This window comes from Plectropomus leopardus, chromosome 18 (assembly GCF_026936395.1).
Source record: "Plectropomus leopardus strain MGB_pleo_1.0 chromosome 18, ASM2693639v1, whole genome shotgun sequence".
Classification (NCBI taxonomy): domain Eukaryota; kingdom Metazoa; phylum Chordata; class Actinopteri; order Perciformes; family Serranidae; genus Plectropomus; species Plectropomus leopardus.
Window position 1 is genome coordinate 334475 of NC_142193.1, and position 24934 is coordinate 359408.

The 24934-nt window shown below is 42.4% G+C and overlaps 1 protein-coding gene across 1 annotated transcript in view; it reads right to left on the minus strand.

Moving 5' to 3' along the window:
• Positions 1–24934, minus strand: part of aldh3b1 (aldehyde dehydrogenase 3 family, member B1) — a 45105-nt gene that overhangs the window by 4905 nt on the left and 15266 nt on the right. The window contains exons 5-7 of the mRNA XM_042504475.2: positions 22168–22253; positions 8785–8866; positions 6849–7241 (exon numbers count right to left, since the gene is read on the minus strand). Of these exons, the coding sequence (XP_042360409.1) occupies positions 6849–7241; positions 8785–8866; positions 22168–22253 (561 nt within the window). The remainder of the gene's footprint in view (positions 1–6848; positions 7242–8784; positions 8867–22167; positions 22254–24934) is intronic.

Consider the following 24934-nt stretch of genomic DNA (forward strand, 5'->3'; position numbering starts at 1 on the left):
TAATTGTAAGGTCAAACTGTACATCTTCCATGGGATGTATGGATTAAATTTTGTATTTTATAATACCTTTCAGTGATTTTATATAATATTTTAAAAGCTATTGTCAAAAGTCTATAGGTGTAATATTTGAAAGCTGAACTAGCAACGAGTGATATAGGTACTACAAGTGCTGGTATTGTACATGTTACCAATAGTACCACCATGTACTGAGTAACTATGCGTTTTACACTTTGGCTAGTAACTCATGAACTGTAAGGTGCAGCAAACAATATTTGCACAGTCTGTTTCTTGGATGATAGTGATTTGATTAATACAGGCTACACCATTTTGGGCCTATAAAGTTTTACATCACTGGATTTTTTGGTAGACATTTTTGGCTTCTTTTAAACTATATTTCATCAACTCTCCACTACTCTTGGTACGAACCATATTTAGATGACCCTGAAAAAATTTTGGGTATTACTGACCTTTTGTGTGTAATTGGTTACTAAACCTTTGAAAGGTGGCCTGGTGCACTTAATGGGCCTTAACTTTTAAACAGCGCTCACATTCTAGTTTCTATTCATTGTCAGAGGCTGTGGCTAAAATTGCTGAGATGGAATGAGCTAGAAATATAAAACTTATCCTAATGACTGGAAATGATGTGCAACTGTTTCACAAGAAATATGCCCTCAGAAAAGCCTTTGGATCAAATTAGTCTGCCATGATGGATGTTTGCTCATTTGCATAATGCAAAATGCAGTTATGTGCCATCTGCTTTTAGGATTTTTACTTTATCAATAGATTTTGTATACCCCATCGTGGCGTTGAAGCACATATTTCTGTTATAAATAAGGTAGACTGGTCATAAAACATTGCCACTATTAATCAAACAGTCTTTACAAAGGGCAGGGCTTACACAAAATTCCTCATTAACGATTTGTCCAATCATCATAAATCTTTGTAGATACCTTCAGTCCATGTTAACGGTGCCATTTATACCAAAAATGTTTACCTTAATAATATGTAGCTAGACAGAATTTCACCAAATCTGGAACACATACTCTGAGGGCAAGTACTAAGGTATCACAAGGTATCATATCGATTGGTGCATGAGGATGTGGCATATTTAGCATTATATGCTATATAAAGCCTATGCTCAATTTGCTGTAAACTGGAGCAAGCTGGAGACATGAAACTTGGCACCATAACTGGAAATGATTGCCTAATGTTTCACATCAAACTTGATCCCAATCGGCCTGATGGCGGTCCTGTAATCAGCAGCCAAAAAAGTTTTCACTTTTTTAATAATTTTTTAAAAGGTAATTTGGTTCATGGGAAGACAGTATTGTCATCTTTATTTTTCTGATTTTGACTACATCAAATTGTTAGCGCATTCTATATTCTATTGTACTTTGTATATCTTTTATCCTTTGTAAAGCACTTTGTGAGTCCTCTCTGTGAGAAGTGCTATATAAATAAATTTACTTAATTACTTACTTACATCAATACCGAAATTGGTATCTACTGTTGTGTGATGGAGCTAATCAAATCTAATATAAAGCAAGATCAGAAAAAAACACATAGCCACAGTCAAACAAATACTTTTCACAATGACCACCCACCAAGTTTCTTGCACGTCCGTAAAAGGGGGCAAAATGGTGGGCCTTTGAGGAAGCACTTATTTAAAGTGCATACACTGTAATAAGCATAACTAACTGGATAAGCAAACTTTCTGTTGGTGCTTTAACACAGGTTAGTTGCAGCTGAAGGACCATCTCTGTAGCCACTCTCCAACAGTCAATTAAACATCTACCAGGTTAGCATGCTAATACGACAGCAGCTGTTAAACATCCCAACAAAGTCATGCAATGGATTGACACTTGTTAAATCCTTTCTAACCTTTATTGTGTTAGCTGTGTGATGCTAACAGTTAGCTCTGTAATTGTGTGTGTCCCTGGTGTAGATCTCACACTCCTGCAGCAGTAGTCTCCTCATAATGGTGAATGAAATGACACGTGTTTATTTTCATAAACAGGCTGTTCTCTTTAAACATTCGTTTGGGTATCTCACCATGGGACATGCTCCATGCTCCTGCACTGTACCCCAGAAGATCTTTTACACTATGCCAGTCCTGACTAGCAGACAAATGGGATGTCTGCTCTCCTACTATAAGATCCTGAAGTGACACTATCTCTTCAATCTAAAACCTCTTCTCGCTCCTAGAAGCAACCTCTCAGACGGTGGGTGCAGCTAATGGGCAAGCAACACTGTTCACAGAGCAAGCTAACACCTACATCGGTGAACGCTACCTACTGCTGCATAGCTATCTGGGTTTAGTAGCTGGGCTGTCACCAAACAGTAGCTGCTACAGCTAGCCACCAAGCTAGTTGATGACTGCTTCTCCCTTTCACAGAGCTACTTCAACTATGGAGCTACCTTCCCTCACCATGAATAAAGGTTAGCTTCCGGCTAGAGTGTGCACATGCGGTAACAAGATAGCTGGGGCAGACACCCACTCTGTGTGCTCAGTGTGTCTGGGGCTGGAACACATCCAGGACATGCTAGCATCTCCAGTTAACTGTGAGCATTGTGCGCGGCTCTCGTTGAAGACTCAATGTCGCAAGCTAGCCTGTCAATGGCAGATCCTACTGTGGGGGTAGCCATTCCCCTGTCACAAGAGTTGGAAGAGAGCACCCAGAGACAAGCCAGCCCTTTGGGTGCCAGCTGGGGTGAACAGCACGACGCTGTTGCCCCGCTGACTGACCCCTACGAGTATGAGGCTAGCCTTATGGTGGAGCACGTTAACATTGACGGGGATCACTCCAACTCAGGGGACAAGCCCATTAGCCCCGGCTCTGACGAGGATGAGGTCATCAGAACTTTTACCCTCTTGCCATCTTCACAGCCAGCAGCTACTGGTAGTGCGTGCAGCGAATCTCCAAACCCAACAGCGAGAGCAGATCTGCACAAGGCTTGTAAGAGGGCAGCTGCAAAGCTTGGTATTGCATGGCCCAAAGCCCTCACCGAGACCTCCAAGTCCCGCTTAGAGGGTAAACAGCTCTCCAAGGCCAAAATCTCTACAAGACAGCTACTGCTGATTTCCCCCAAGTGCCTGGAGGAGGCGACCCGGTCCTGGAGCAATACACTCTCCACCAAAAAATCCATCCAGGGAGGTTCCATGTTGGACTGGATCGAGATGGAGGAGACAGGATTCTCTCACCTGCCTCCGGTCGAGCCCCTCCTGGTGTCCCATTTGCACACCACACAGAAGTCCACCATGACCTCTGCTGGCTCCACCCTCCCCAAAGTTGATTGCTTTCAGTCAAAACTGACGGAGAAAACTCAACTCCTCGACGTTCCAGTGGGCCTGAAAGGCTTTTTCAGCCTGGTGATAGCCACCATGCAGAAATGTTGCGAGGAGAAGAAGAGGGACGATGAAGCATTGCAACTGTGTCTCCCTTGGAAATTGCCACCCCCTCCCCCACTGCACCCTGGCAAACATGGGGCTATAGACTCCCGTTTCAATGAGATAGTACAGCCACGGGCTCAGGGGGAAAAAGCTCACATTTTGCAAGACGAAATCATAACTCTGCAAAACATGGGAGCTATTCAAATGGTACTGCCGGAGCAGAGCTGATGTGGCTTCTATTCAAGGTGTCTTCTGGTTCCGAAAAAGGGTGGGCGTCTACAGCCAATTTTAGACCTGTGTGCTCTGAACAAATACACTTGTACCCTGGCAGAGTTTGTGATTTTTTGGCCATTTTTCAGAGAATATGAATAATAATACAAAAACTTTTCTTTCACTCATGGTTAGTGGTTGGGTGAAGCCATTTATTATCAAACTATTGTGTTTGCTCTTTTTAAATCATAATGACAAAAGAAACTACCCAAATGACCCTGATCAAAAGTTTACATACCCTAGTTCTTAATACTGTGTATTGCCCCCTTTAACATCAATTACAGCTTGAAGTCTTTTGGTAGTTGTGGATGAGGCACTTCATTTTCTCAAATGGTAAAGCTGCCCATTCTTCCTGGCAAAAAGTCTCCAGTTCCTGTGAATTCTTGTGCTGTCTTGCATGAACTGCACGTTTGAGATCTCCCCAGAGTGGCTCAATAATATTAAGGTCAGGAGACTGAGATGGCCACTGCATAACCTTCACTTTTTTCTGCTGTAGCAAATGACACGTCGACTTGGCCTTGTGTTTTAGATCATTGTCATGCTGGAATGTCCAAGAACATCCCATGCACAGCTCCTGGGCTGATGAGCGCAAATTTTCCTCCAGTATTTTCTGATAACATGCTGCATTCATCTTGCCATCAATTTTGACCAAGTTCCCTGTGCCTTTGTAGCTCACACATCCCCAAAACATCAGCGATCCACCTCCATGTTTCACAGTAGGAATGGTGTAATTTTCATCATAGGCCTTGTTGACTCCTCCCCAAAGGTAGCGTTTATGGTTGTGGCCATAAAGTTCCATTTTGGTCTCATCACTCCAAATTACTTTGTTCCAGAAGTTTGCGGCTTGTCTCTGTGCTGTTTGGCGTATTGTAAGTGGGGTGAGTGTGAGTGTAAGTGGCATTGGTGTAATAATGGCTTTCTTCTGGCGACTCTACCATGCACCCCATTTTTTTTTTTCAAGTGCCTCCTTTTTGTGCACCTTGAAACAGCCACAACACTTTTTTTCAGAGAGTCCTGTATGTCAGCTGAAGTTATTGGTGGGTTTTTCTTTGCATCCTGAACAATTTTCCTGACAGTTGTGGCCAAAATTTTTGTTGGTCTACCTGACTGTGGCTTGGTTTCAACAGAACCCCTCATTTTCCACTTCTTAATTAGAGTTTGAACACTGCTGACTGGCATTCTCAATTCCTTGGATATCTTTTTCTATCCTTTTCCTGTTTTATAAAGTTCAACTACCTTCTCCCATGGATCTTTTGATAATTCTTTTGCTTTCCCCATGGCTTGCAATCCAACAACGTCAGTGCAACACTCGGTGAAACATGCAGAGGTCTGTCAGGAGCCAGAAACTCACTGACTTTTTATACACACACACTAATTACAAGCAAACAGATCATAGGCGAGGATGGTTACCTTTAGTGGCCATTTAAACTCATTTGTGTCAACTTGTGTTTATGTTATTAGGCCATAACCTACAGGGTATGCAATCTTTTGATCAGGGTCATTTGGGTAGTTTCTGTTGTCATTATGATTTAAAAAGGGCAAACACAATAGTTTGATAATAAATGGCTTCACCCAACCGCTAACTATAAGTAAAAGAAGGTTTTTGTATTATCATTCATATTCTCTGAAATATGGCCAAAAAAATCACAAATTCTGCCAGGGTATGTAAACTTATGAGCACATCTGTACATGAGAAAGTACACATCAGAATGGTAACACTTGGCTCTGACACGCTTTATGCGTCCGGGCAATTAGTTTATATCCATAGACCTAAAGGATGCTTATTTTCACATCTATATTTATCCCCATCACAAACAATATCTCCGCTTTGCCTTTGAGAATGATCCTGAAGAGGAAAGCTATTACAACAGATGCCTCTCTTGCGGGCTGGGGTGCCACACACAACGGCAGAACAGTGAATGACACATGGAGCTCACAGATGCAGTTTGTTCACACAAACTGCCTGGAACTCCATGCCATCTCACTAGCACTGAAACATTTCTTCCCTTCCCTGAAGGGACAGCATGTTTTGGTGAGAACGGACAACACCACTGTGGTGGCATATATCAACACACAAGGCGGGCTGCGCTTACGTCATCTGCACACGTTGGCACGCAGAATGATTGTGTGGAGCAGCTCTCACTTGTTATCGCTGAGAACCACGCACGTGTCAGGCATCTTGAACCGAGGGGCAGACTTGCTCTTCAGAGGCAATCCTGGCTATAGCCGCTGGATACTCAGCAGCGAAGTAGTGACAAAATTGTGGGACAGATATGGTCAGGCCGCGATAGACCTCTTTGCATCAGAGGAGAACACTCAAGTGTTTTATTCCCTGACTGATCAGAGCCATGTGTCCTCCTGTACGCCTTAGCCCCATTAGAGCTGATGACCTCTACTCTCGCCAGGGTGCAAGAAAGGGGTCTTGCTCTAATTCTGATAGCTCCCCGCTAGCCAGGGAAACACTGGCAAGGGTCTAGCTTTCTCTACTGTCAAAGTATACTTGGCCGCTATATCAGTGTGCTATGTACGCTATGGGAATAAAACAGCAGGTCAACATCCCCTTATTTGTCAGTTTCTGAAAGGAATGCGGCACTTTCGGCCAGTATCAAGGAGCCCAACAACCCTATGGGATATTTCCATGGTGCTAGATGTGTTGTCATGCCCGCCTTTCAAGCCGTTGCAGCAGGTGGACCTAAAGATGCTCTCCTTTAAAATGGCTTTATTACTCCATCATGTATGCAATTTTCCATGGGTGATTTGACGTTTTTGCTAAAACCCAATCCCGCGTTTGTGCCCATTGTTTTTAACCCGGTGTCGTCGTACCGCCCCGTTGATCTGTGTGCTCACTCCACTTGTGGTATGGCCAAGTCTTGAAACATTCTTTCAAGGCGTTTCTGTTGAAGAGATATATGCAGCTGCCTCCTGGGCGACACCCCACACTTTCACCAGACATGGTCTCATACAGTTTTAAGCGTAGGTTCAGTACCAACTGTGCCTGTCTATCTGGCAGGGTTTTTAATACCAGTGTTCGAGGTGAGCTTGTCTAGCCATACAGCAGTCTCTATATCTCATACTGAGATACCAAATAAAATAGTGAGATACTTTACTCATGATGGCACATTCAGACAACTGTGGTCAATTTCTTATCTAAAGTTACACTGTCTGTACATTATTACTTCTTACCCACCTATGTACTTGTTCCCCTGGTTGCTCTCTCCTCCCAAAACAACCTTGCCGCTGGACCTCCCAAGCAGTTCCATCAGTCGCGTCCAGTGTCGGGGTGAAACTATGCGGGACAGGTCAGGACAGGTTTGAGGCTCCTTGCTGTAAAATTCCTCCAGGGTCTCACGAAGTGCAGGCACCAGAGCATCCCGGGTGGACTGCGTGCACAGCACGTAGTCTGGGGCCACACAGCTCTGGCCAGCGTTGAAAAACTTTGCCCACACCAATCGGCGAGCAGCTCCTGCAATGTTTACCTGTCCATATATGATGCATGGACACTTGCCGCCCAGTTCCAATGTCACTGGGGTCAAGTGGACCAAGGCTGCCTGCAGGATTTTGCGTGCCACAGTCTGAGAACCTAAAAGACAGGGCTCAAAAGTCAGTGTCTAAAGTAGAGAAAGCATATCCTCTGGTGAGCGTGAATGTAGGTTCTACATGTTATAACAATTTGGCTGCCAGTACTCAAGGTATCTTGCTGTGGCACTGTGAAGTAAAACAGAAATTTCTGGAAGTTCATGATGAAGGAGGAGAGGACATTCAGTGAGCAGACCGGAACCTGGAACTGGTAGGTTCCAGAGCACTTCAAAGTGACGCACAGGAAGACAGCCGGAAAAAGCTAACAATAGCATGCTATCACCAAACATGGTAGGAGAACACAGAGTTCCTCACTGGTTGTGACATGCAATGAAACTCGTAGAGTGGATGAATCTACAGAGACCAGAGAGGAACCCAGTAAGACCCTGGACTTTAAAATACTGTGAGAGACTGTTTGACCGGTGAAGATTGCTGCTGCCACCTGTTCAAATAGAGTGGTGAAGTAATGAGTCTTAAGACGTGGAAGCCCATTAGCCTTTTTGCCCTTCCGGTTCCCTCGTCTCAGAGTCTATATGCTTTTTGAATGGGTTTTTGATAAAAGAAATCTTAAATAAGGCCTGTGCTTAACACAGGCTAAAGATACTTAGAAGTTTTGTTCTGCAACATAAAATACATCCGTACAAACCCAATTTTTGAACTTTTAAGGTTTACGCATCTTAAAAATGGCGGTTGCTAACAAGTGGCTAAGTCGGACTATAGTGTATGGGGGGACTTTGGACGACATCACACTGGACACAGAAACCCATTCAACCCACTCGCCCGCCGTTACAGCTTTATAGCAACAGTCACGCCCCTAACTTGTAGATTTATCTGCTTCAAATATTTCTCATTTGTGTTTTAATGTGTTTTTACAGAGAAGTTGAACTATTTGGGGTGGTGTTGTTTAAGTCGTGCAACCACGATATAGTTCATTCATTGCCTAACAATAGCTTTTTGCTTCTGGTGATTTTATTTATGCTTCAAAACACACAAAAGTGGTGTTCATCTGTAAAGATTATCATGCTGGACAAAACATGTAAGTATCATAAACTTGTGTTTGTCACAGAGCTTATTTTTGGCAATAATCGAAAATCCCATTCAAAATCCCATAAGGTTTTTAACAAGGGAACCAGTGTGATACAAATTTCCTGGTTGGCCTACAAAAAAACCTCATCCCTTCACCACTCTATTAGCGCCGGCTTTACACCACAGCTCGCTGATTTAACCCTTTATAGACTTTACAGAAGTGTTTACCGCTAGTGTCATCTTGTTTGTTGTAAAATATTTATGTAACAAGTGTTATTTTTACTGAGCTGAAGCATAAGGTAAGCGATAATTGTTAGCTGCTGCAGGCATGTTGCAGCTGAAACCAGACCATAGATGTAATTATGTTGCAAATTTGCAGTCTAAATTTACACAGTGAGCATACATATCTCTATAACCTTCTAACCTTTGTCAACGCTTAAATCTGTTAATAGCAGAGATCATCATCATCTACAATAGGACAGATGACATACAGAGATCGGATCCTTCTTAGAGGCTTTTACCTGTGTAGAAGATGTGGTCAAAGCGATTCTGCAGAAGTGTCTGGGTCTCTTCTGCTCCACCACGAACAACTGCATAACAGTCCTGTCACAATGAGAGTTCCCCTTTTTACTGAAAGTGTCACGTTCAGTGTAACAAGCTCCACCTTACCACATACCCTTTTATATATCAGGGTACTAGACTCACAGTATTAGACATGGGAGAAATAATACATTCTTAGATGGATCCCTGTGTGAACATGGAAAATTCAGCATGGACTCACAAATGTCAGTAAAGAATGATCTAAAGATTTGTTCATGACATGATGTTGACGGAATGAAAGAGGCGAAACTCAATTGCAAGGGCAGTGCAGCACCTGGGCAGACATGCTAGAGTTAACTTGTAATTCATCCTCACAAAAGGAAGCGATTAAGCATATTGTGAATACTTTCTACACCATCGTTCAGCGACAAACATTAACTGAGCAGAGCAGCAATCAGATGATCTCTGACATTAACTGGGCAGAACAGCAAACAGCAGGAACATTAACAACAAGACTGCCTGCAATACACACTGCAGCATTCAACAAATAAAAACATCTGTGGTGAAGAAAATAATTCATTGCTCAGTCTGATTCACCTCAAAAACCCTGTGCCTGGCCTGAAAGCATCTTTCCCTGGAGCTAACAGTGAAGGGCTGCTCTCCACTGCTGGATGTGTTGATAACAACACAGCTGAGTATTCTCCTCATTTGATTACTCTCATAAAGGCAAAATACAGTAAGGTGCTTTCAAATTAATTAATTCATTAAATAATACAGCAAACGAGAATAGAGCAACCCAGAATAGGTTAGAGTCAGCAAGCAACTAAGCATGAAAATTTTAAACAAAAATGATATAAACTGTAAGTCTGGCACTTCATGGTGATAAAGCTCAAAGCCACGATTACTGGTTTGCGCACTTCTTAGCAGAGGTCTGCGCTCTACAGAACAAATTTAGTATATTGAGTATTTATTTAGTATGTAAATATGAGCTTTAGTTTCCAAATTAAAGTTTGTATTTCATGATATAATTGCCCATTTAGGGTATACATGTTTCCCCTTTATTGAATAGTTCTTGTGCCAACTTTTTGAATAATTTTATAAATTATTAAATTATTTAGTTACTTTCTTTGATGTTTTTCATACAAAATTTTTTTTCAAAGTGACAAAAAGAACAATTTAATCTTTGAATTAACAACAACCTATTAACATTAATTTACAAAACATTTAATTCCTGTTGTTATACTACAATCTTCACTGTGGTGCCTCAACACAATATTGATATCCAATCAAGGAGAGTCATGGTTAGTGGAGTAGTGAATTTATCTGGAGCAGTGGCGAATACAGAGAAGCCTCTAAAGCTGATGTGCCATCAGGAAGGTAAACAATTAAAATAATAAATATATAGCAATCAATGTTTCAGTTAAAACAACATTAAACAAAAAAACAACACAAAAAAACCTAATTGTAACCGAAGGAATTCTTATTATTAGGGCCCGAGCACCAAACAGTGTGAGCACCCTATTGTAATTAATCCACTTTTTATTAGGGCTGGAGCACTGAAGGGTGCAAGGACCCTATTGAAATAAGTCTGTTTTTTTAGGGCCCGATCACTAAATGGTGCGAGGACCCTCTTGAAACCGAAGGAATTATTAGGGCCAGAGCACTGAACGGCGCGAGGACCCTCTTGAAACTGAAGGAATTCTTCTTATTATTATTTATCTCTCAAATGAATTGCCTTTTGAGGGCTTTAACATATTCAAACAGTCATGAAACTTTGCAGACTTATCAGGTCTGGTGAAAAATTTGATATTTTAATGGTCTCGTGCATGGGTGGGAGGAAATGTATCAGTTGAGCCCCTACTGATTTTCAACGAAGCAGCCCCCACAGTATGTTTTACCTAGAGCTGTGAAACTTTGGAGGCCTGTGCAACACCCCAGTACCTACAAAAAGTCTCTTGGGGCCATAATCAAAAAACCAACTGGAAGTCAGCCATTTTGATTTGAAATTGTAATTTTGGTGTATTTTTGGCCATTTTCAGGGGTTGTAATCTTGAGAACTTCTCCTAGAGCTTTCATCAGATTGACTTCAAATGTTATGGCTACCTTCACAAGACCTTTGACAGCAAAAGTTGTTCAAATCATGAGTTTTCATCACACCATGTGATCTGTATGAGGCATCTAATTTGCATGATCTGCCATGAAACAGGAAGTAAACAGGAAGTGGTATGTAACTCTGCTGTAAATGGTCCAACCTGACCCAAACTTCACGTTTGATAGGAGTCCCCCCCGAACACATCTATATGACAATTTTAAGCGACAGTGAGAGTGCCAGATATTGGCACAAGAAAGGCAAAGCTTTGCAGTAAGATGTCCAGCTCCTAGCAGGTTGACTCGATTGATCTCAAAATGGTCTCAAAAAATCTTTAAGACGTTGATGATGCTTGAACATGAATATTGAGAGTTTTCATTGAAAGGCGTTACCGAAGTTGGGTGGACAATTTCGATGCTTCGACATGACATCAAAAACTGTTGTAACTGCGCCCCAGATGGTCAGATCTTTACAAAATTTCACAGATATGATAAGAGTCCAGGTCTGAAGACATCTGCAGTGCAATTTTGAATCTTACTCATAGCCCCACAAAACTCACCAAACTGAGCACACACATCAGAAGTCCTAAAATGTGATATTTGATATGATTTTTTTTGCACTGATGTGCAAAAATGGCTGTGTATCACCCCCTACAGATTTCAGCGAAGCAGCCCCTGCAGGACATTTCACCTAGAGCTACAAAACCTGGGAGGCATGTGCAACAGCCCAAGACCTACAAAAAAGCCTCTTGGACCCATACCCTAAACCCAACAGGAAGTTGGCCATTTTGAATTGAATATGAGATTTTGGTGTGTTTTTGACCATTTTTTGGCCTGTATTGCCCTGAACACATCTACATGACAACCATAACCATTACTTTTAGTGCCCCCTACTGGCAACATGAAATGTCATGGAAATTACAAGCTTTCTTCTTTGATGGAATGCTCCTACAGACTGTATACGATTAACTTCAAATCTGGTGACAAAACCTTTAAGACCTTAATGATGGAAAACCTATACTCTGAAGAATAGGTTTTCCAGGATTGCTGGAGATGCTGTGGTGGCCGCCAAAAAGGAGGTTGTTGTAACTTCACTTTACATCGAGCAATTGGCCCCAGATTCCACAGTTGTGGTCAGGCTGCAGCCCTGAACATATCAACATGTCCTTTGATACTGACCTTTGATTAAGCCACCTACTGTGGCTTGGTGAGTACGCCACTGAGTACACCTCGTACCACAACTATCCTTGATTTTCATGAAGTTTACATGTTTTGTTCGACAAGTGATGTAGACCAGGATGACAAATTTTGTGTGTCCAAAGGAAGTAATTCACCATGTGAAATATCTCCATCAAAAGGTCCAAAGTCTCTACATACCTTTTCCAAGTTTCCCTGAAATGGATGATTGCATCACTCAGAGTCTTTACAGTAGCCTTGACTTGAGTGGGGGTGTGAGGGCCCGTTCATCGCTGCTTGCAGCTTTAATCTTATTATTAGGGCCCGAGCACTGAACAGTGCGAGGACCCTTTTGTAATTGCTCTGATTTTTATTAGGGCCCGAGCACTGAATGGCATGAGGACCCTATTGTAATTGGTCCGTTTATTATTATTATTATTATTATTATTATTATTATTATCATTATTTTGTCAAATTGCTTTTTTGAGGGCATTATCATACTCGAAAACTCTGGTGAAAACTTTTATGAAAAAAACAAAAAAGCCTCTTGGAGCCATACTACACAGGAAGTCTGCCATTTTGATTTGAAATGTCATTTTTTTTGCGATTTCATGGTGATGGAATTTGAAACAATAGTCTTACAAATTTCAACGGATTGACTTCAAATTTGGAAATCCCACCTTCAGAGGTGGGCGACCCCAGTCTGCGACCAGATTTCATTTTTGTGTAACTGTGTGGAAGTTATGAGGCAAAGAAGTTACATGTTTCGCCACCAAACAGGAAGTAGTTTTTAAAACTATTGTACATGATCCAAAATGCCTCACAAATTTGATGGAAAGACAAAGTTTCACACTGAGAGGTCCAGCTCCTAGCAGGTTGAATTAATTGATCTCAGACGTGTGTCAAAAAATCAAGATGCTGGTGATGATGGAAAATGAATATTGTCTGTTTTTTGTTGAACGGTGTTCCCGTGACACTACGGTGAATTTCAAGTTGCGACATCAAAAACTGTCATAACTTGACCCCAAATGGTCAGATCTTAACAAAATTTCACACATTTAATGAGAGTCCAGGCCTGAACACATCTGTGGCACAATTTTGAGTCACAGTCATAGCGCCACCTAGTGGTAACAGAAAGTTAGTTTTTTTTTTACAACCTCAAATGCTCTCAAAATACTGCAAAAACTTTCATGATGCACAGAATAATAATACTGATACATAATACTGCAAAGACTTTCATGATGAACAGTAAAAATACTTTTGAGTTTTCATCAAATGCTGTCGCCATAATTACGTACTATTCGCCATAAAACAGGAAGCACCTTTTGAGGGCCAAGTCATGCACCAATACCCACCAAAAGGGGCACAGACATCAAAAGTCCTAAATTGTGATATATGATATGATTTTATGCACCAATACTCACCAAAAGGGGCACAGACATCAAAAGTCCTAAATTGTGATATATGATATGATTTTTTTGCATTAATGTGTAAAAATGGCTCTTGTGCGCCCCCTAGAAAATTTCAATGAAGCAGCCCCCGCAGACCATTTAACCTCGAGCTACGAAACTTAAGAATCATGTTCAAAAGCCCAAGACCTACAAAAAAGCCTCTTGGAGCCATGCCCTAAACCCAACAGGAAGTGCGCCATTTTAATTTTAATTTTCACATTTTTTGTTATTTTAGTGTCTCTTTGATTAAACACAGATTCATCTGATTGACTTCAAATCGGGACACCAGTATTTCCTAAAGTTGGTGATGTTAAATTGCTTGCCGTTTTTGATTTCATCAAACGCTGTTGACATTCTGCTGCTTTCTTCGCCATAAAACAGGAAGTTGTGTTTAAGGAGCTAAAGATGCTTAAAAACTCATGAAACATGGCATACACATCAATAGTCCTATGATGTGTTATTTGATATGATTCTTTTTGCTGTGATAGGCCAAAATGTGCTCTGGAGCAACACCTACTAATTTGCAGCGAAGCAGTCCCGGCAAACTGTTAAACCTATAGCTACAAAACTTAAGAAACTTATGTAAAAGCCCAAGACCTACAAAAAAGCCTTTTGGAGCCATGACCTAAACACAACAGAAAGTCCAACAACATAAACTTTATTTAATCTTTTTAACAAACATTTGCAATTTCTGCTAGAGCCCAACAGATTTTTCAATACACCCATGTTATCACCTGATACAAGCCTTTCACAGAAAAAATGGAGCAAATCAGCCTCGGCTCATATTTTTCCCAAATGCGCTGATGGGAAAACTCTGTTCACAGACCATATAATACAGGAAATGATGCTGGGGGTTTTTAGAAATAGTTGTCTTCTATAGCTGTCCACTAGACAGAGCTCTTACTCCATTGTTCACCCATTCTTTGACTCTACCACACACAGACACACAGAAAGAGAAAGAGAGAGAGAGAGTCAAAGTGCTGTCTTACTTCACTGTTAAACTACTCTAAGCACTCAAGGACATTGTGAGAGTGCGTTGCAGAATAGTGGACGGTGGTGCAGTCAGTCAGAGTGTTTTTTATGATAAGCAACATTGAAATACATACTGATATATTAAAAAACAATGGCCTCATCTTCCTGTAAATGAACAAGATGACCTCAGGTTCCAGGGTGCAGGAGGAGAGCATTACCAGCTGATTTTACTGTATTTAGCAATTCTCAAGACCCTCTTTGCAGCGTTATAATTTAGCAGCAACGACAGACACATTTAGAGCCTTATTTTGATCATCAGGAAATAGGAAAAATATACTGTCATTTTTTCCCATGTTTGTTGCTGTGACTTAGCCCACAACAGCGTTGTAAGTGGCAGATCACAATGCATGCACACACACACACACACACACACACTTGCTAAAGTGACTTAGGTCATCTCCAGCCTTAGCACTACATGAAAGAAGTACTAATTCACTGCTGTGCGCAGTGTTGCACTTTCTCAGAGAGACACGGCCACATCAGTCGGCATCCAGCAAGTAGCCCCGACGTGCACGGAGGTGCGAGGGCCCGTTTATTGCTGCTTATAGCTTTAATAATTAGGGCCGGAGCACCAAGGGTGCGAGGAACCTATTGTAATTGCTCTGCTTTTTATTCTTATTATTTTTCTTCTACCTAATGAATTGCTTTTTTGAGGGCTTTGTCATACTCAAAAACCCATGAATTGTGGCATGCTTATGGGGTCTGGTGAAAATATTTGTATTTTATAGGTGTCGTATATAGGTGTCAAAAAATTAGCTCAGTAGCGCCCCCTAAATGCCAGCCCCGGCAAACCATTTTATGTGGAGGGATGAAAATTTAGAGGTACATAGAGCATGTCAGGATGGACAAAAAAGCCTCTTGGAGCCATACTCTAAACCCAACAGGAAGTCAGCCATTTTGAATTGAAATGTCCTTTTTTGTGATTTCATGGTGATGGAATTTGAAACAATAGTCCTACAGATTTCAACAGATTGACTTCAAAATTTGGCAATCCCACCTTCAGATGTGGGCGACCCTAGTTTTCGACCAGTTTTCATTTTTGTGTAACGGTGTGGAAGTTATGGGGCCAAGAAGTTACGTGTTAGAAGTAGTTTTTAAAACTATTGTACATAATCCAAAATGCCCCAAACTTCACATGCTTGATAAGAGTCTTGCCCTGAGCACATCTATATGACAATTTCACGCGATAGTGAGAGTGCCACCTATTGACACAGGAAAGACAACGTTTTACACTAAGAGGTCCCGTTCCTAGCAGGTTAACTCAATTGATTTCAAAATTATCTAAAAAAAAAAAATCATTAAGATGTCGGTGATGATGGAAAATTAATATTGTCCTTTTTTGTTGAATGGTGTTCCCCTGACGCCACGGCGAATTTCGATGTTGCGACATGACATCAAAAACTACAGATTTCAACGGATTGACTTCAATATTTGGAAATCCCACCCTCAGATGTGGACAACCATAGATTGCGAGCAGTTTTGGTGTTTGATCAGTGCTGTGGATTTATGGGGCCAAGAAGTTACATGTTTCGCCACCAAACAGGAAATTGTTTTTAACTCAGTTCTACATGATCAAATCTGCTCCAAATTTCTCATGTTTGAAAGTGAAAGCGCCATCTATTGACACAGGAAAGACAAAGTTATACACTAAGAGGTCCCGTTCATAGCACGTTGACTCGATTGATTTCAAAATTATCTCAAAAAAGAGATGATAAGATGTTGGTGATGATGGAAGATGAATATTGTCCGTTTTTGTTGAACGCCACCTAGCGGTAACAGGAAATTACTTTTTTTACACTTTAATGTGTCTCCTGTCGCAGATACACCCAAGCCACCTCAAATGCTCTCATAATACTGCAAAGACTTGCATGATGAACAGAAAAAATACTTTTGTGTTTTCATCAAACGCTCATCTCAGATGTGTGTCAAAAATCATTAAGATGCTGGTGATGATGGAAAATGAATATTGTCTGTTTTTTGTTGAACGGTGTTCCCGTGACACCACGGCGAATTTCGATGTTGCGACATCAAAAACTGTCATAACTTGACCCCAAATGGTCAGATCTTAACAAAATTTCACACATTTGATGAGAGTCCAGACCTGAACACATCTGCAGCACAATTTTGAGTCACAGTCATAGCACCACCTAGTGGTAACAGAAAGTTAGTTTTTTTTACAACCTCAAATGCTCTCATAATACTGCAAAGACTTTCATGATGAACAGTTAAAATACTTTTGAGTTTTCATCAAAAGCTGTCGCCATAAAACTGGAAGCACTTTTTAAGGGCCAAGTCATGCACCAATACTCACCAAAAGTGGCACAGATATGAAAAGTCCAAAATTGTGATAACTGATATGATTTTTTTGATTGATGTGCAAAAATGGCTCTTGTGCGCCCCCTAGAAAAATTTCAACGAAGCAGCTCCTGCAGACCGTTTAATGCAGAGCTAAGAAACTTAAGAATCATGTTCAAAAGCCCAAGACCTACAAAAAAGTCTCTTGGAGGCATTTCATTGAATGGCATTTCTGTGATGCCACAGCAAATTTTGATGTAGCGAGATGACATCAAAAACTGTCATAACTTGACCCCAGATGGTCAGATCTGAACAAATTTTCAGACATTTGATGAGAGTCCAGGCCTGAAGACACCTGCAGTGGAATTTTGAATCACAGTCATAGCGCCACCTAGTGGTCACAGGAGGTTACTTTTTTTTACACTTTGATGTTTCCCCGCGAGCAAGTTAACCCCAGCGACCTCATATTCAGTCATATTACTGCAAAGACTTTTATAATACAGTGGAAAAAATACTTTTGTGATTTCATCACACGCTGTTGCCATGGTAATACACTATTCACCATAAAATAGAAAGCATTTTATGAGCGGCAAGGCATGCATGAAAACACACCGAATTTTTTTAGTTCCATCCACATCCTAAAATGTGATATCCGACATGATTTTTTGGAATTGATGTACCAAAATGGCTCTACCAGCCCCTGCAGTACATTTCCTCTAGAGCTACAAAACTTGGGACGCATGTGCAACAGCCAAACAGGAAGTCAGCCATTTTGATTTGCATGTGCAATTTTGGCGTATTTTTGGCCATTTTCAGGGCTTGCAATTTTTCGATCTTCTCCAGATTTGATCCGATTGACTTGTTATTATTATACAGACATAACAGAGCAAAATTAGCCCCTGCACATATTTTATTTTACCAATTGCGCTGATAGGAAAACTTTCTTCATATAATGCAGGAAATGATGCTGGGGTGCTCTTGAAATGGTTGCATTCTATAGTTTGTCCAGCAGAATGCGCTCTGACTCCATTGTTGACACAATTCTCAGCACTGTAAAAGCAGCAGATTAGAGCAAATACAGCCCTGTTTCACACTTCTGGCAGCTGCAGCTTTGCCTCTACCTCACACACACACACACACACACACACACACACACACACACACAGGGAGGGAGAGAGAGAGAGAGAGATAGAGAGAGAGAGACAAAGTGCTCTCTTGCTTCATTGTTAAACTACTCAGCACTCAAGGACATTGTGACAGAGACCATTGCAGAACAGTAAGCAACACTGAAGTACATACTGTTATGTTAAAAAAAAAACAATGGCCTCATTTTCTTGCAAATGAACAAGATGACTAAATTTTAACAATAGCAACATGTAAAATATTGAAACCACACAAGAACACATCCACACTCGTGTTCTGTGGTTAATGAAAAATGCACTCAGTATTGTTTAATCACAGTGGGTTTATTTCATCACCATACATTACAAAGGCATCGGACACTTATTTCAAATACAATAACTAGTTATGGGTAAAAGAGGTTATGGGACTCCGGAGGCAGCAGACAGGTACCGACAGGCCAAGTGGAGTGCGGCAGCGGCGGTTGCCGAGGCGAAAACCCGGGCGTGGGAAGAGTTCAGCGAGGCCATGGAAAACGACTTCCGGGCGGCTTCAAAGAGGTTCTGGACCACCATCCGGTGTCTGAGGAGGGGAAGCGGTGCTCCGTCAACACTGTGTATGGTGGCGACGGGGCACTGCTGACCTCGACTCGGGACGTTGTGGATTGGTGGAAGGAATACTTCGAAGACCTCCTCAATCCCACCGACACGCCTTCCGTTGGGGAAGCAGGGCCTGGGGACTCGGGGGTGGGCTCCTTTATCTCTGGGGCTGAGGTTACCGAGGTGGTCAAAAAGCTCCTTGGTGGCAGGGCCCCGGGGGTGGACGAGGTCCGCCCGGAATTCCTCAAGGCCCTGGATGTTGTGGGGCTGTCATGGCTGACGCGACTCTGCAACATTGCGTGGACATCAGGGGCAGTGCCCTTGGACTGGCAGACTGGGATGGTGGTCCCTCTTTTTAAGAAGGGGGGCCAGAGGGTGTGTTCCAACTACAGGGGGATCACACTCCTCAGCCTCCCTGGTAAGGTCTATTCGGGGGTACTAGAAAGGAGGGTCCGCCGGATAGTCGAACCCCGGATTCAGGAGGAGCAATGCGGTTTTTGCCCTGGTCGTGGAACTGTGGACCAGCTCTGGACCCTTGGCAGGGTCCTTGAGGGTGCGTGGGAGTTTGCCCAACCAGTCCACATGTGCTTTGTGGACTTGGAGAAGGCATTCGACCGTGTCCCTCGGGGAGTCCTGTGGGGGGTTCTCCGGGAATATGGGGTTTCGGACTCCCTGATATGGGCTGTCCGTTCCCTGTATAACCGGTGCCAGAGCTTGGTCCGGTTATTGCCGGCAGTAAGTCAAACTCGTTTCCTGTCAGGGTTGGACTCCACCAGGACTGCCCTTTGTCACCGATTCTGTTCATAACTTTTATGGACAGAATTTCTAGGCGCAGCCAGGGTGTTGAGGGGGTCCGGTTTGGTGACCTTAGGATTGGGTCTCTGCTCTTTGCAGATGATGTGGTCCTGTTGGCTTCATCGGGCCGTGACCTTCAGCTCTCACTGGATCGGTTCTCAGCCGAGTGTGAAGCGGCTGGGATGAGAATCAGCACCTCCAAATCCGAGACCATGGTTCTCAGCCGGAAAAGGGTGGTGTGACCCCTCTGGATCGGGGACGAAGTCCTGCCCCAAGTGGAAGAGTTTAAGTACCTCGGGGTCTTGTTCACGAGTGAGGGAAGGATGGAACGGGAGATCGACAGGTGGATCGGTGCAGCGTCTGCAGTAATGCGGACTCTGCACCGGTCTGTCGTGGTGAAGAGGGAGCTGAGTCGAAAGGCAAAGCTCTCGATTTACCGGTCGATCTTTGTTCCTACCCTCACCTATGGTCACGAGCTTTGGGTAGTGACCAAAAGAACAAGATCGCGGGTACAAGCGGCCGAAATGAGTTTCCTCCGTAGGGTGGCTGGACTCTCCCTTAGCGATAGGGTGAGAAGCTCGGTCATCCGAGAGGAGCTCGGAGTAGAGCCGCTGCTCCTCCGCGTTGAGAAGAGCCATATGAGGTGGCTCGGGCATCTCATTAGGATGCCTCCAGGACGCCTCCCTGGTGAGGTGTTCAGGGCACGTCCCACCGGTAGGAGGCCCCGGGGAAGACCCAGGACACGCTGGAGAGACTATGTCTCACAGCTGGCCTGGGAACGCCTCGGGGTCCCCCGGGAAGAGCTGGACGAAGTGGCCGGGGAGAGGGAAGTCTGGGTTTCCCTGCTTAGGCTGCTGCCCCCGCGACCCGACCCCGGATAAGTGGAAGAAAATGGATGGATGGATGGATAGTTACTGATGTTACTTTGATCATCTTTGTATGTGAATTAACACATAAGAATCAATGTCTTACCTATATCTAGCATTAAGGTTACTGGTTCCATAACATTTCCCGTCTGGCAAGTTTGTTGCCAACGTAGCATAACTTTAGCTAACTAACCCGGCAGACCTTTATTTTTCAACCTCACATAGACACCCTAAGTTCAAAAGTATTAGTCCCCTAATTTCTAACAGACTTTACTGTTTTGTACTTGTCTGTACTTTTTGCCTTCGATGCATGTCTGTTAGCTGGCTAGTTAGCAAGATAACAAGCTAAGCAAACAAACCAGACAAAAAAATATACCTGCTAGTAAGTGCTAAGATATAAATAAAATTATACTAGAATTTCACTTACCAAAAAACTGGAGCACTGGCATCTTGGATGGTCCGTCAGTACAATGAACTGCACAGCAAGCGAAATTATTTGTCCAATATTTGTACCAAAAAAATCTCTGAAGGGCTCCAACCACAGTCTGCGGCTCCAACCAGCCGGCTCGATACCTCACACTTAGCAGAGATCAGGGTGAGTGGCGTGAGGTAAAGCCTTGCTGTCAGCCTATCACTCAAAAGTGGCCACACCCTTGATAATGCAGAACTTGATAATAATAATAATAATAATAGTAATACATTTTATTTATAGATCACCTTTAAGGGAACTCAAACACACTTGACATAATAAAAAGGAACAAAGAATACAAATAAAATAAGTACAAAATAAAAACATAATAATAATACATAATGCAGCACAAGAATTAAACATTAAAGGCAGTTTTGAATAGGTGGGTTTTGATGAGTGATTTAACCTGAGAAAGGTCTCTACAGCCACGAATGTGTTTGGGGAGGGAATTCAAAAGGATGGGCGCAGCAATTGAAAAGGCTCTGTCGCCCCAGGTTCAGTGCTTGGTCCTGGTTGGTTGAGACAGGAGGTTGGCATCAGAGGAGCGTAGGGTGCAGGAAGGAGTGTGGCGGATAAGCAGATTAGTGAGGTAGGAGGGTTTCTGGTTATAGAGGGCTTTATGAGTGAAGAGAACCTTGAAGTGTATTCATTGTGGGATCGGGAGCCAGTGGAGGGTCTGGAGGATAGGGGTGATATGATCGCAGGAGCGAGTGAGAAAGTGAGCGTCAGAGTTCTGAGAGAATGGTATTGCAGTAACTGTTTCTGGAGGTGATGAAGCATGGATCATGTCTTAATAACATTAAACAAGTGAATTATAAAAAAAAAGTACCCCCTGTACAGTCATGAATGTTTAAATTAGCCATAAAGACCAAAACCATTTTTGTACCAAGTAAACATGTTTATTTCTGCTGTAAAGTTGGGCATTTTAAGATGGGGGTCTATTGGGATTTGGTCTGTTTTGGGAGCCAGCCTCAAGTGGCCAGTCGATGAACTGCAGATTTTCACACTTCCGCATTGGCTTCAGCTCTCAACACTGGATGCTGAGTATTGGGAGGTAGTAAATGAGCTGGGTGTTCTATTAAATGGCTGGGTTACAGAGGAGGAAGTAGATATAATCTTTGTTCCAATGGCTTTTAGGCTGATAGCTGGATGTAATAAGGTCCTCTGACAACTAACGACTCACGTTGTTTAGATTGTGATGACTTGACCTTTTTTTCTGGGTGTAATTTGGGCAACCCCTCGGGATGGCACTGCCCATAGTAAGCACAGCCACTGGTTAGATGCCACTAAATATTACACATTAGCATGAACTGAGCTGTGGTTTTAGGCGGGACACTATCAGCAAGCTCTGGAGTTTGTTTAACCCATCCACCAGCGCCTTGGTGCATTGGCTTCTGATGTTAAAGGCACCCAAGTGAAGGTATTTGACAAGCTTGGAGTGAGCCCAGGTTGGAAAAAATGTATGTTTCTTTACCTGTGACAAATATTTGGGGATGAGCTCTGCTATCACACCATCTGTGGCGGTACTGACCTCTGAAGGCTTGATGACTGCACAGTTTCCTAGGGGGAGACACCAACACCACCACAGTCAGTAAAGACAGCACTAATCAACTTGATAGAACTTGTCATATGTTTCATAGTTGGTTTACTGCTGTTTTCAATCCAAATTTAGATTTGCAGCCCTCTAAATGTAACTTTTTCACAAAGGCCACATTGTTTATGGTGAGGCTTTTAGTGGAGAACTGGAAAATAATTTAAACGAATCCTTGTTTCATCAAATGTAGCTGGCATTTCAAGTTATGAGTAACAACCATTATTAACTCTCACAGACGAATCTGGAAGTGAACAGTGTTCTCTCCCACTAGTGTCAAGCAAGGTAAAGTGTTTTTCTGTAATGTCACAAAAAGAGACAATTCAAGAGATACACGAGAGTCAGCAGCCAAACAATAATCGTTATCATACAAGAAGCTGCCAGGTTAACATTCCATGACTGTCATGTTTGCTTATCATTTGGAATCTAGGCTTAAGCAGACAGCTTGTGAAAACACTGAAGTCAAGCAGGAAACACTTAAACATTACTGAGGTGAACCTCCCACTGACCTCTATTCATTACATTTCTCTCAAAAAGAAGAACCATACTGCAAACTTTCTGGCACTTCAACTTGAAGCTGGCACCAATAAATATTTTGACATCATGAATGGATCAGATGACAAACTGATGTGAAGGGATGGCCTTTGGTGATGAGACCACAGAGAATTATCACCAACTCTGCAGGTCTCTTCAGCTTTACAGAGCTTTGTTTTGACTTGATGGCCAACAACCCCACTGTTACAGCTTCACTCTTATTGCTCTCATCAACTTTGTTTCTAGCAGCAGCAGCACACAGCTCTTTTATGGCACGCTTCCACTACATGGTACTTTACTCTACTTGCCTTTTTTGATTTTCCATTAGGAAAAAGTATCTGGTACCTGGTACCACCATTGTTTGGTAACTGCTCTCCAAAAAAAGCCTACCGGGTACTATGAGGTACTAAAGGTGACGTGAATCACTGCACACCACTGACTCTTCAGACAAAATCGTCCTTGCATCATCAATGCACAGAATACCATGAATAACACAAACAGCAAAGCTATTGCAGTGGCCAAAAGCCACTATGTAATTCAAACCCTGTGCATATGTGTGTGCACACCGTAGCTTTGACGACCAGCTACACTGAGGCAGTAGTATCTTCTAATGGAAAACGACCCCCAGAAAAGTACCCAATACCAAAGGCTAGTAGAGTAGAGTAGAGTAGAATAGAGCTGGTACCATGCACTGGAAATGAGCCATTAGTCATTCATCCACTGTACACTAACTGCTCCGCAAGACTTGATCATCATCCTATCAAATTTCTGACTCTCTTGTTTTTAAGCTTTGTTTTTGTCCTCATTTTCTCTGTCTCCTGTCTATTGGCAGGAGGTATACAGATAGTAACAAGAAAAACTACCAGCTGATGTTACAATGAACTGAATACAATGTTAACAAGAGGTAAGCTTGCGAGCTGGAAAAACAGAACACTAAGCCAAATGAGGCAACAATGACCCATGGAGATGAGTGACCCTTTTATCATTACACATTGTTCTGTTATCTATTGTGACATAAAAAATGAAGTGGCACAGTTTTAGGTCAGTACACTGTGTATACTGGTGATATACAGTCATGGAAAAAATTATTAGACCACCCTTGTTTTCTTCAATTTCTTGTTAATTTTAATGCCTGGCTCAACTAAAGGTACATTTGTTTGGACAATTATAATGATAACAAAAATAGCTCATGAGAGTTTAATTTAAGAACTAAGAACTATTCATTTTCCATGGTTTTCTTGATAATAACCAAAATTACTTAAATTCTTACATCAATAGCTATGGCATTGTACCGCCAAAAACACTACTTTTAAGCATTCCATGTTTTCTTTTCTGTTTGCTTTAAACACATGATACACACAAGAGTTAATACTTGATTGCATAACCATTGTTTTTGATGACTGCAGCCATGCGTCTTGGCATGCTCTCCACCAGCTTCTGACATTGTTCTGCTGTCACAGCAGCCCATTCCTGTTGGACAAATTCAAACAAATTTTCTTTGTTTTTGGGCTTGTGGTTCTCCATTTTGAGTTTGATGATTTTCCACAGGTTTTCAATTGGATTAAGATCTGGTGATTGAGCAGGCCAAGGCATGGTGCGAATGTTGTGGTTCTCCATCCAGGCTTTAACTGACCTTGCCGTGTGGCAAGGGGCATTGTCTTGTTGGAAAATCCAGTCATTCGAGGCAGGAAAGAGTTTTCCAGCTGATGGAAGAAGACTGTTTTCAAGGGTAGTCCTGTACATGACCTGGTTCATTCGGCCTTCACACAATTGCATTTGCCCTGTTCCACTCAGACTGAAACAACCCCAGATCATGACTGATCCACCCCCATGTTTTACTGTAGGGGCAAGACAGTCTGGGTTGTAAGCTTCTCCAGGCTTCCTCCTAACCAGTAAGTTGGCTGGAGTGGGCATCAATTCAAAATTGGATTCATCACTGAAGAGAACCTTAGCCCAATCATCAACAGTCCAATCCTTGTGGTCTCGAGCAAAGAGTAACCGGGCCTTCCTCTGCCTTTCATTGATGAAGGGCTTCTTGCGTGCTCTGTGTGACTTCAAACCAGCTTAAACAAGTCGGTTTCGAACTGTCCTTGCCGAACAAGTCACATTTCTCGAC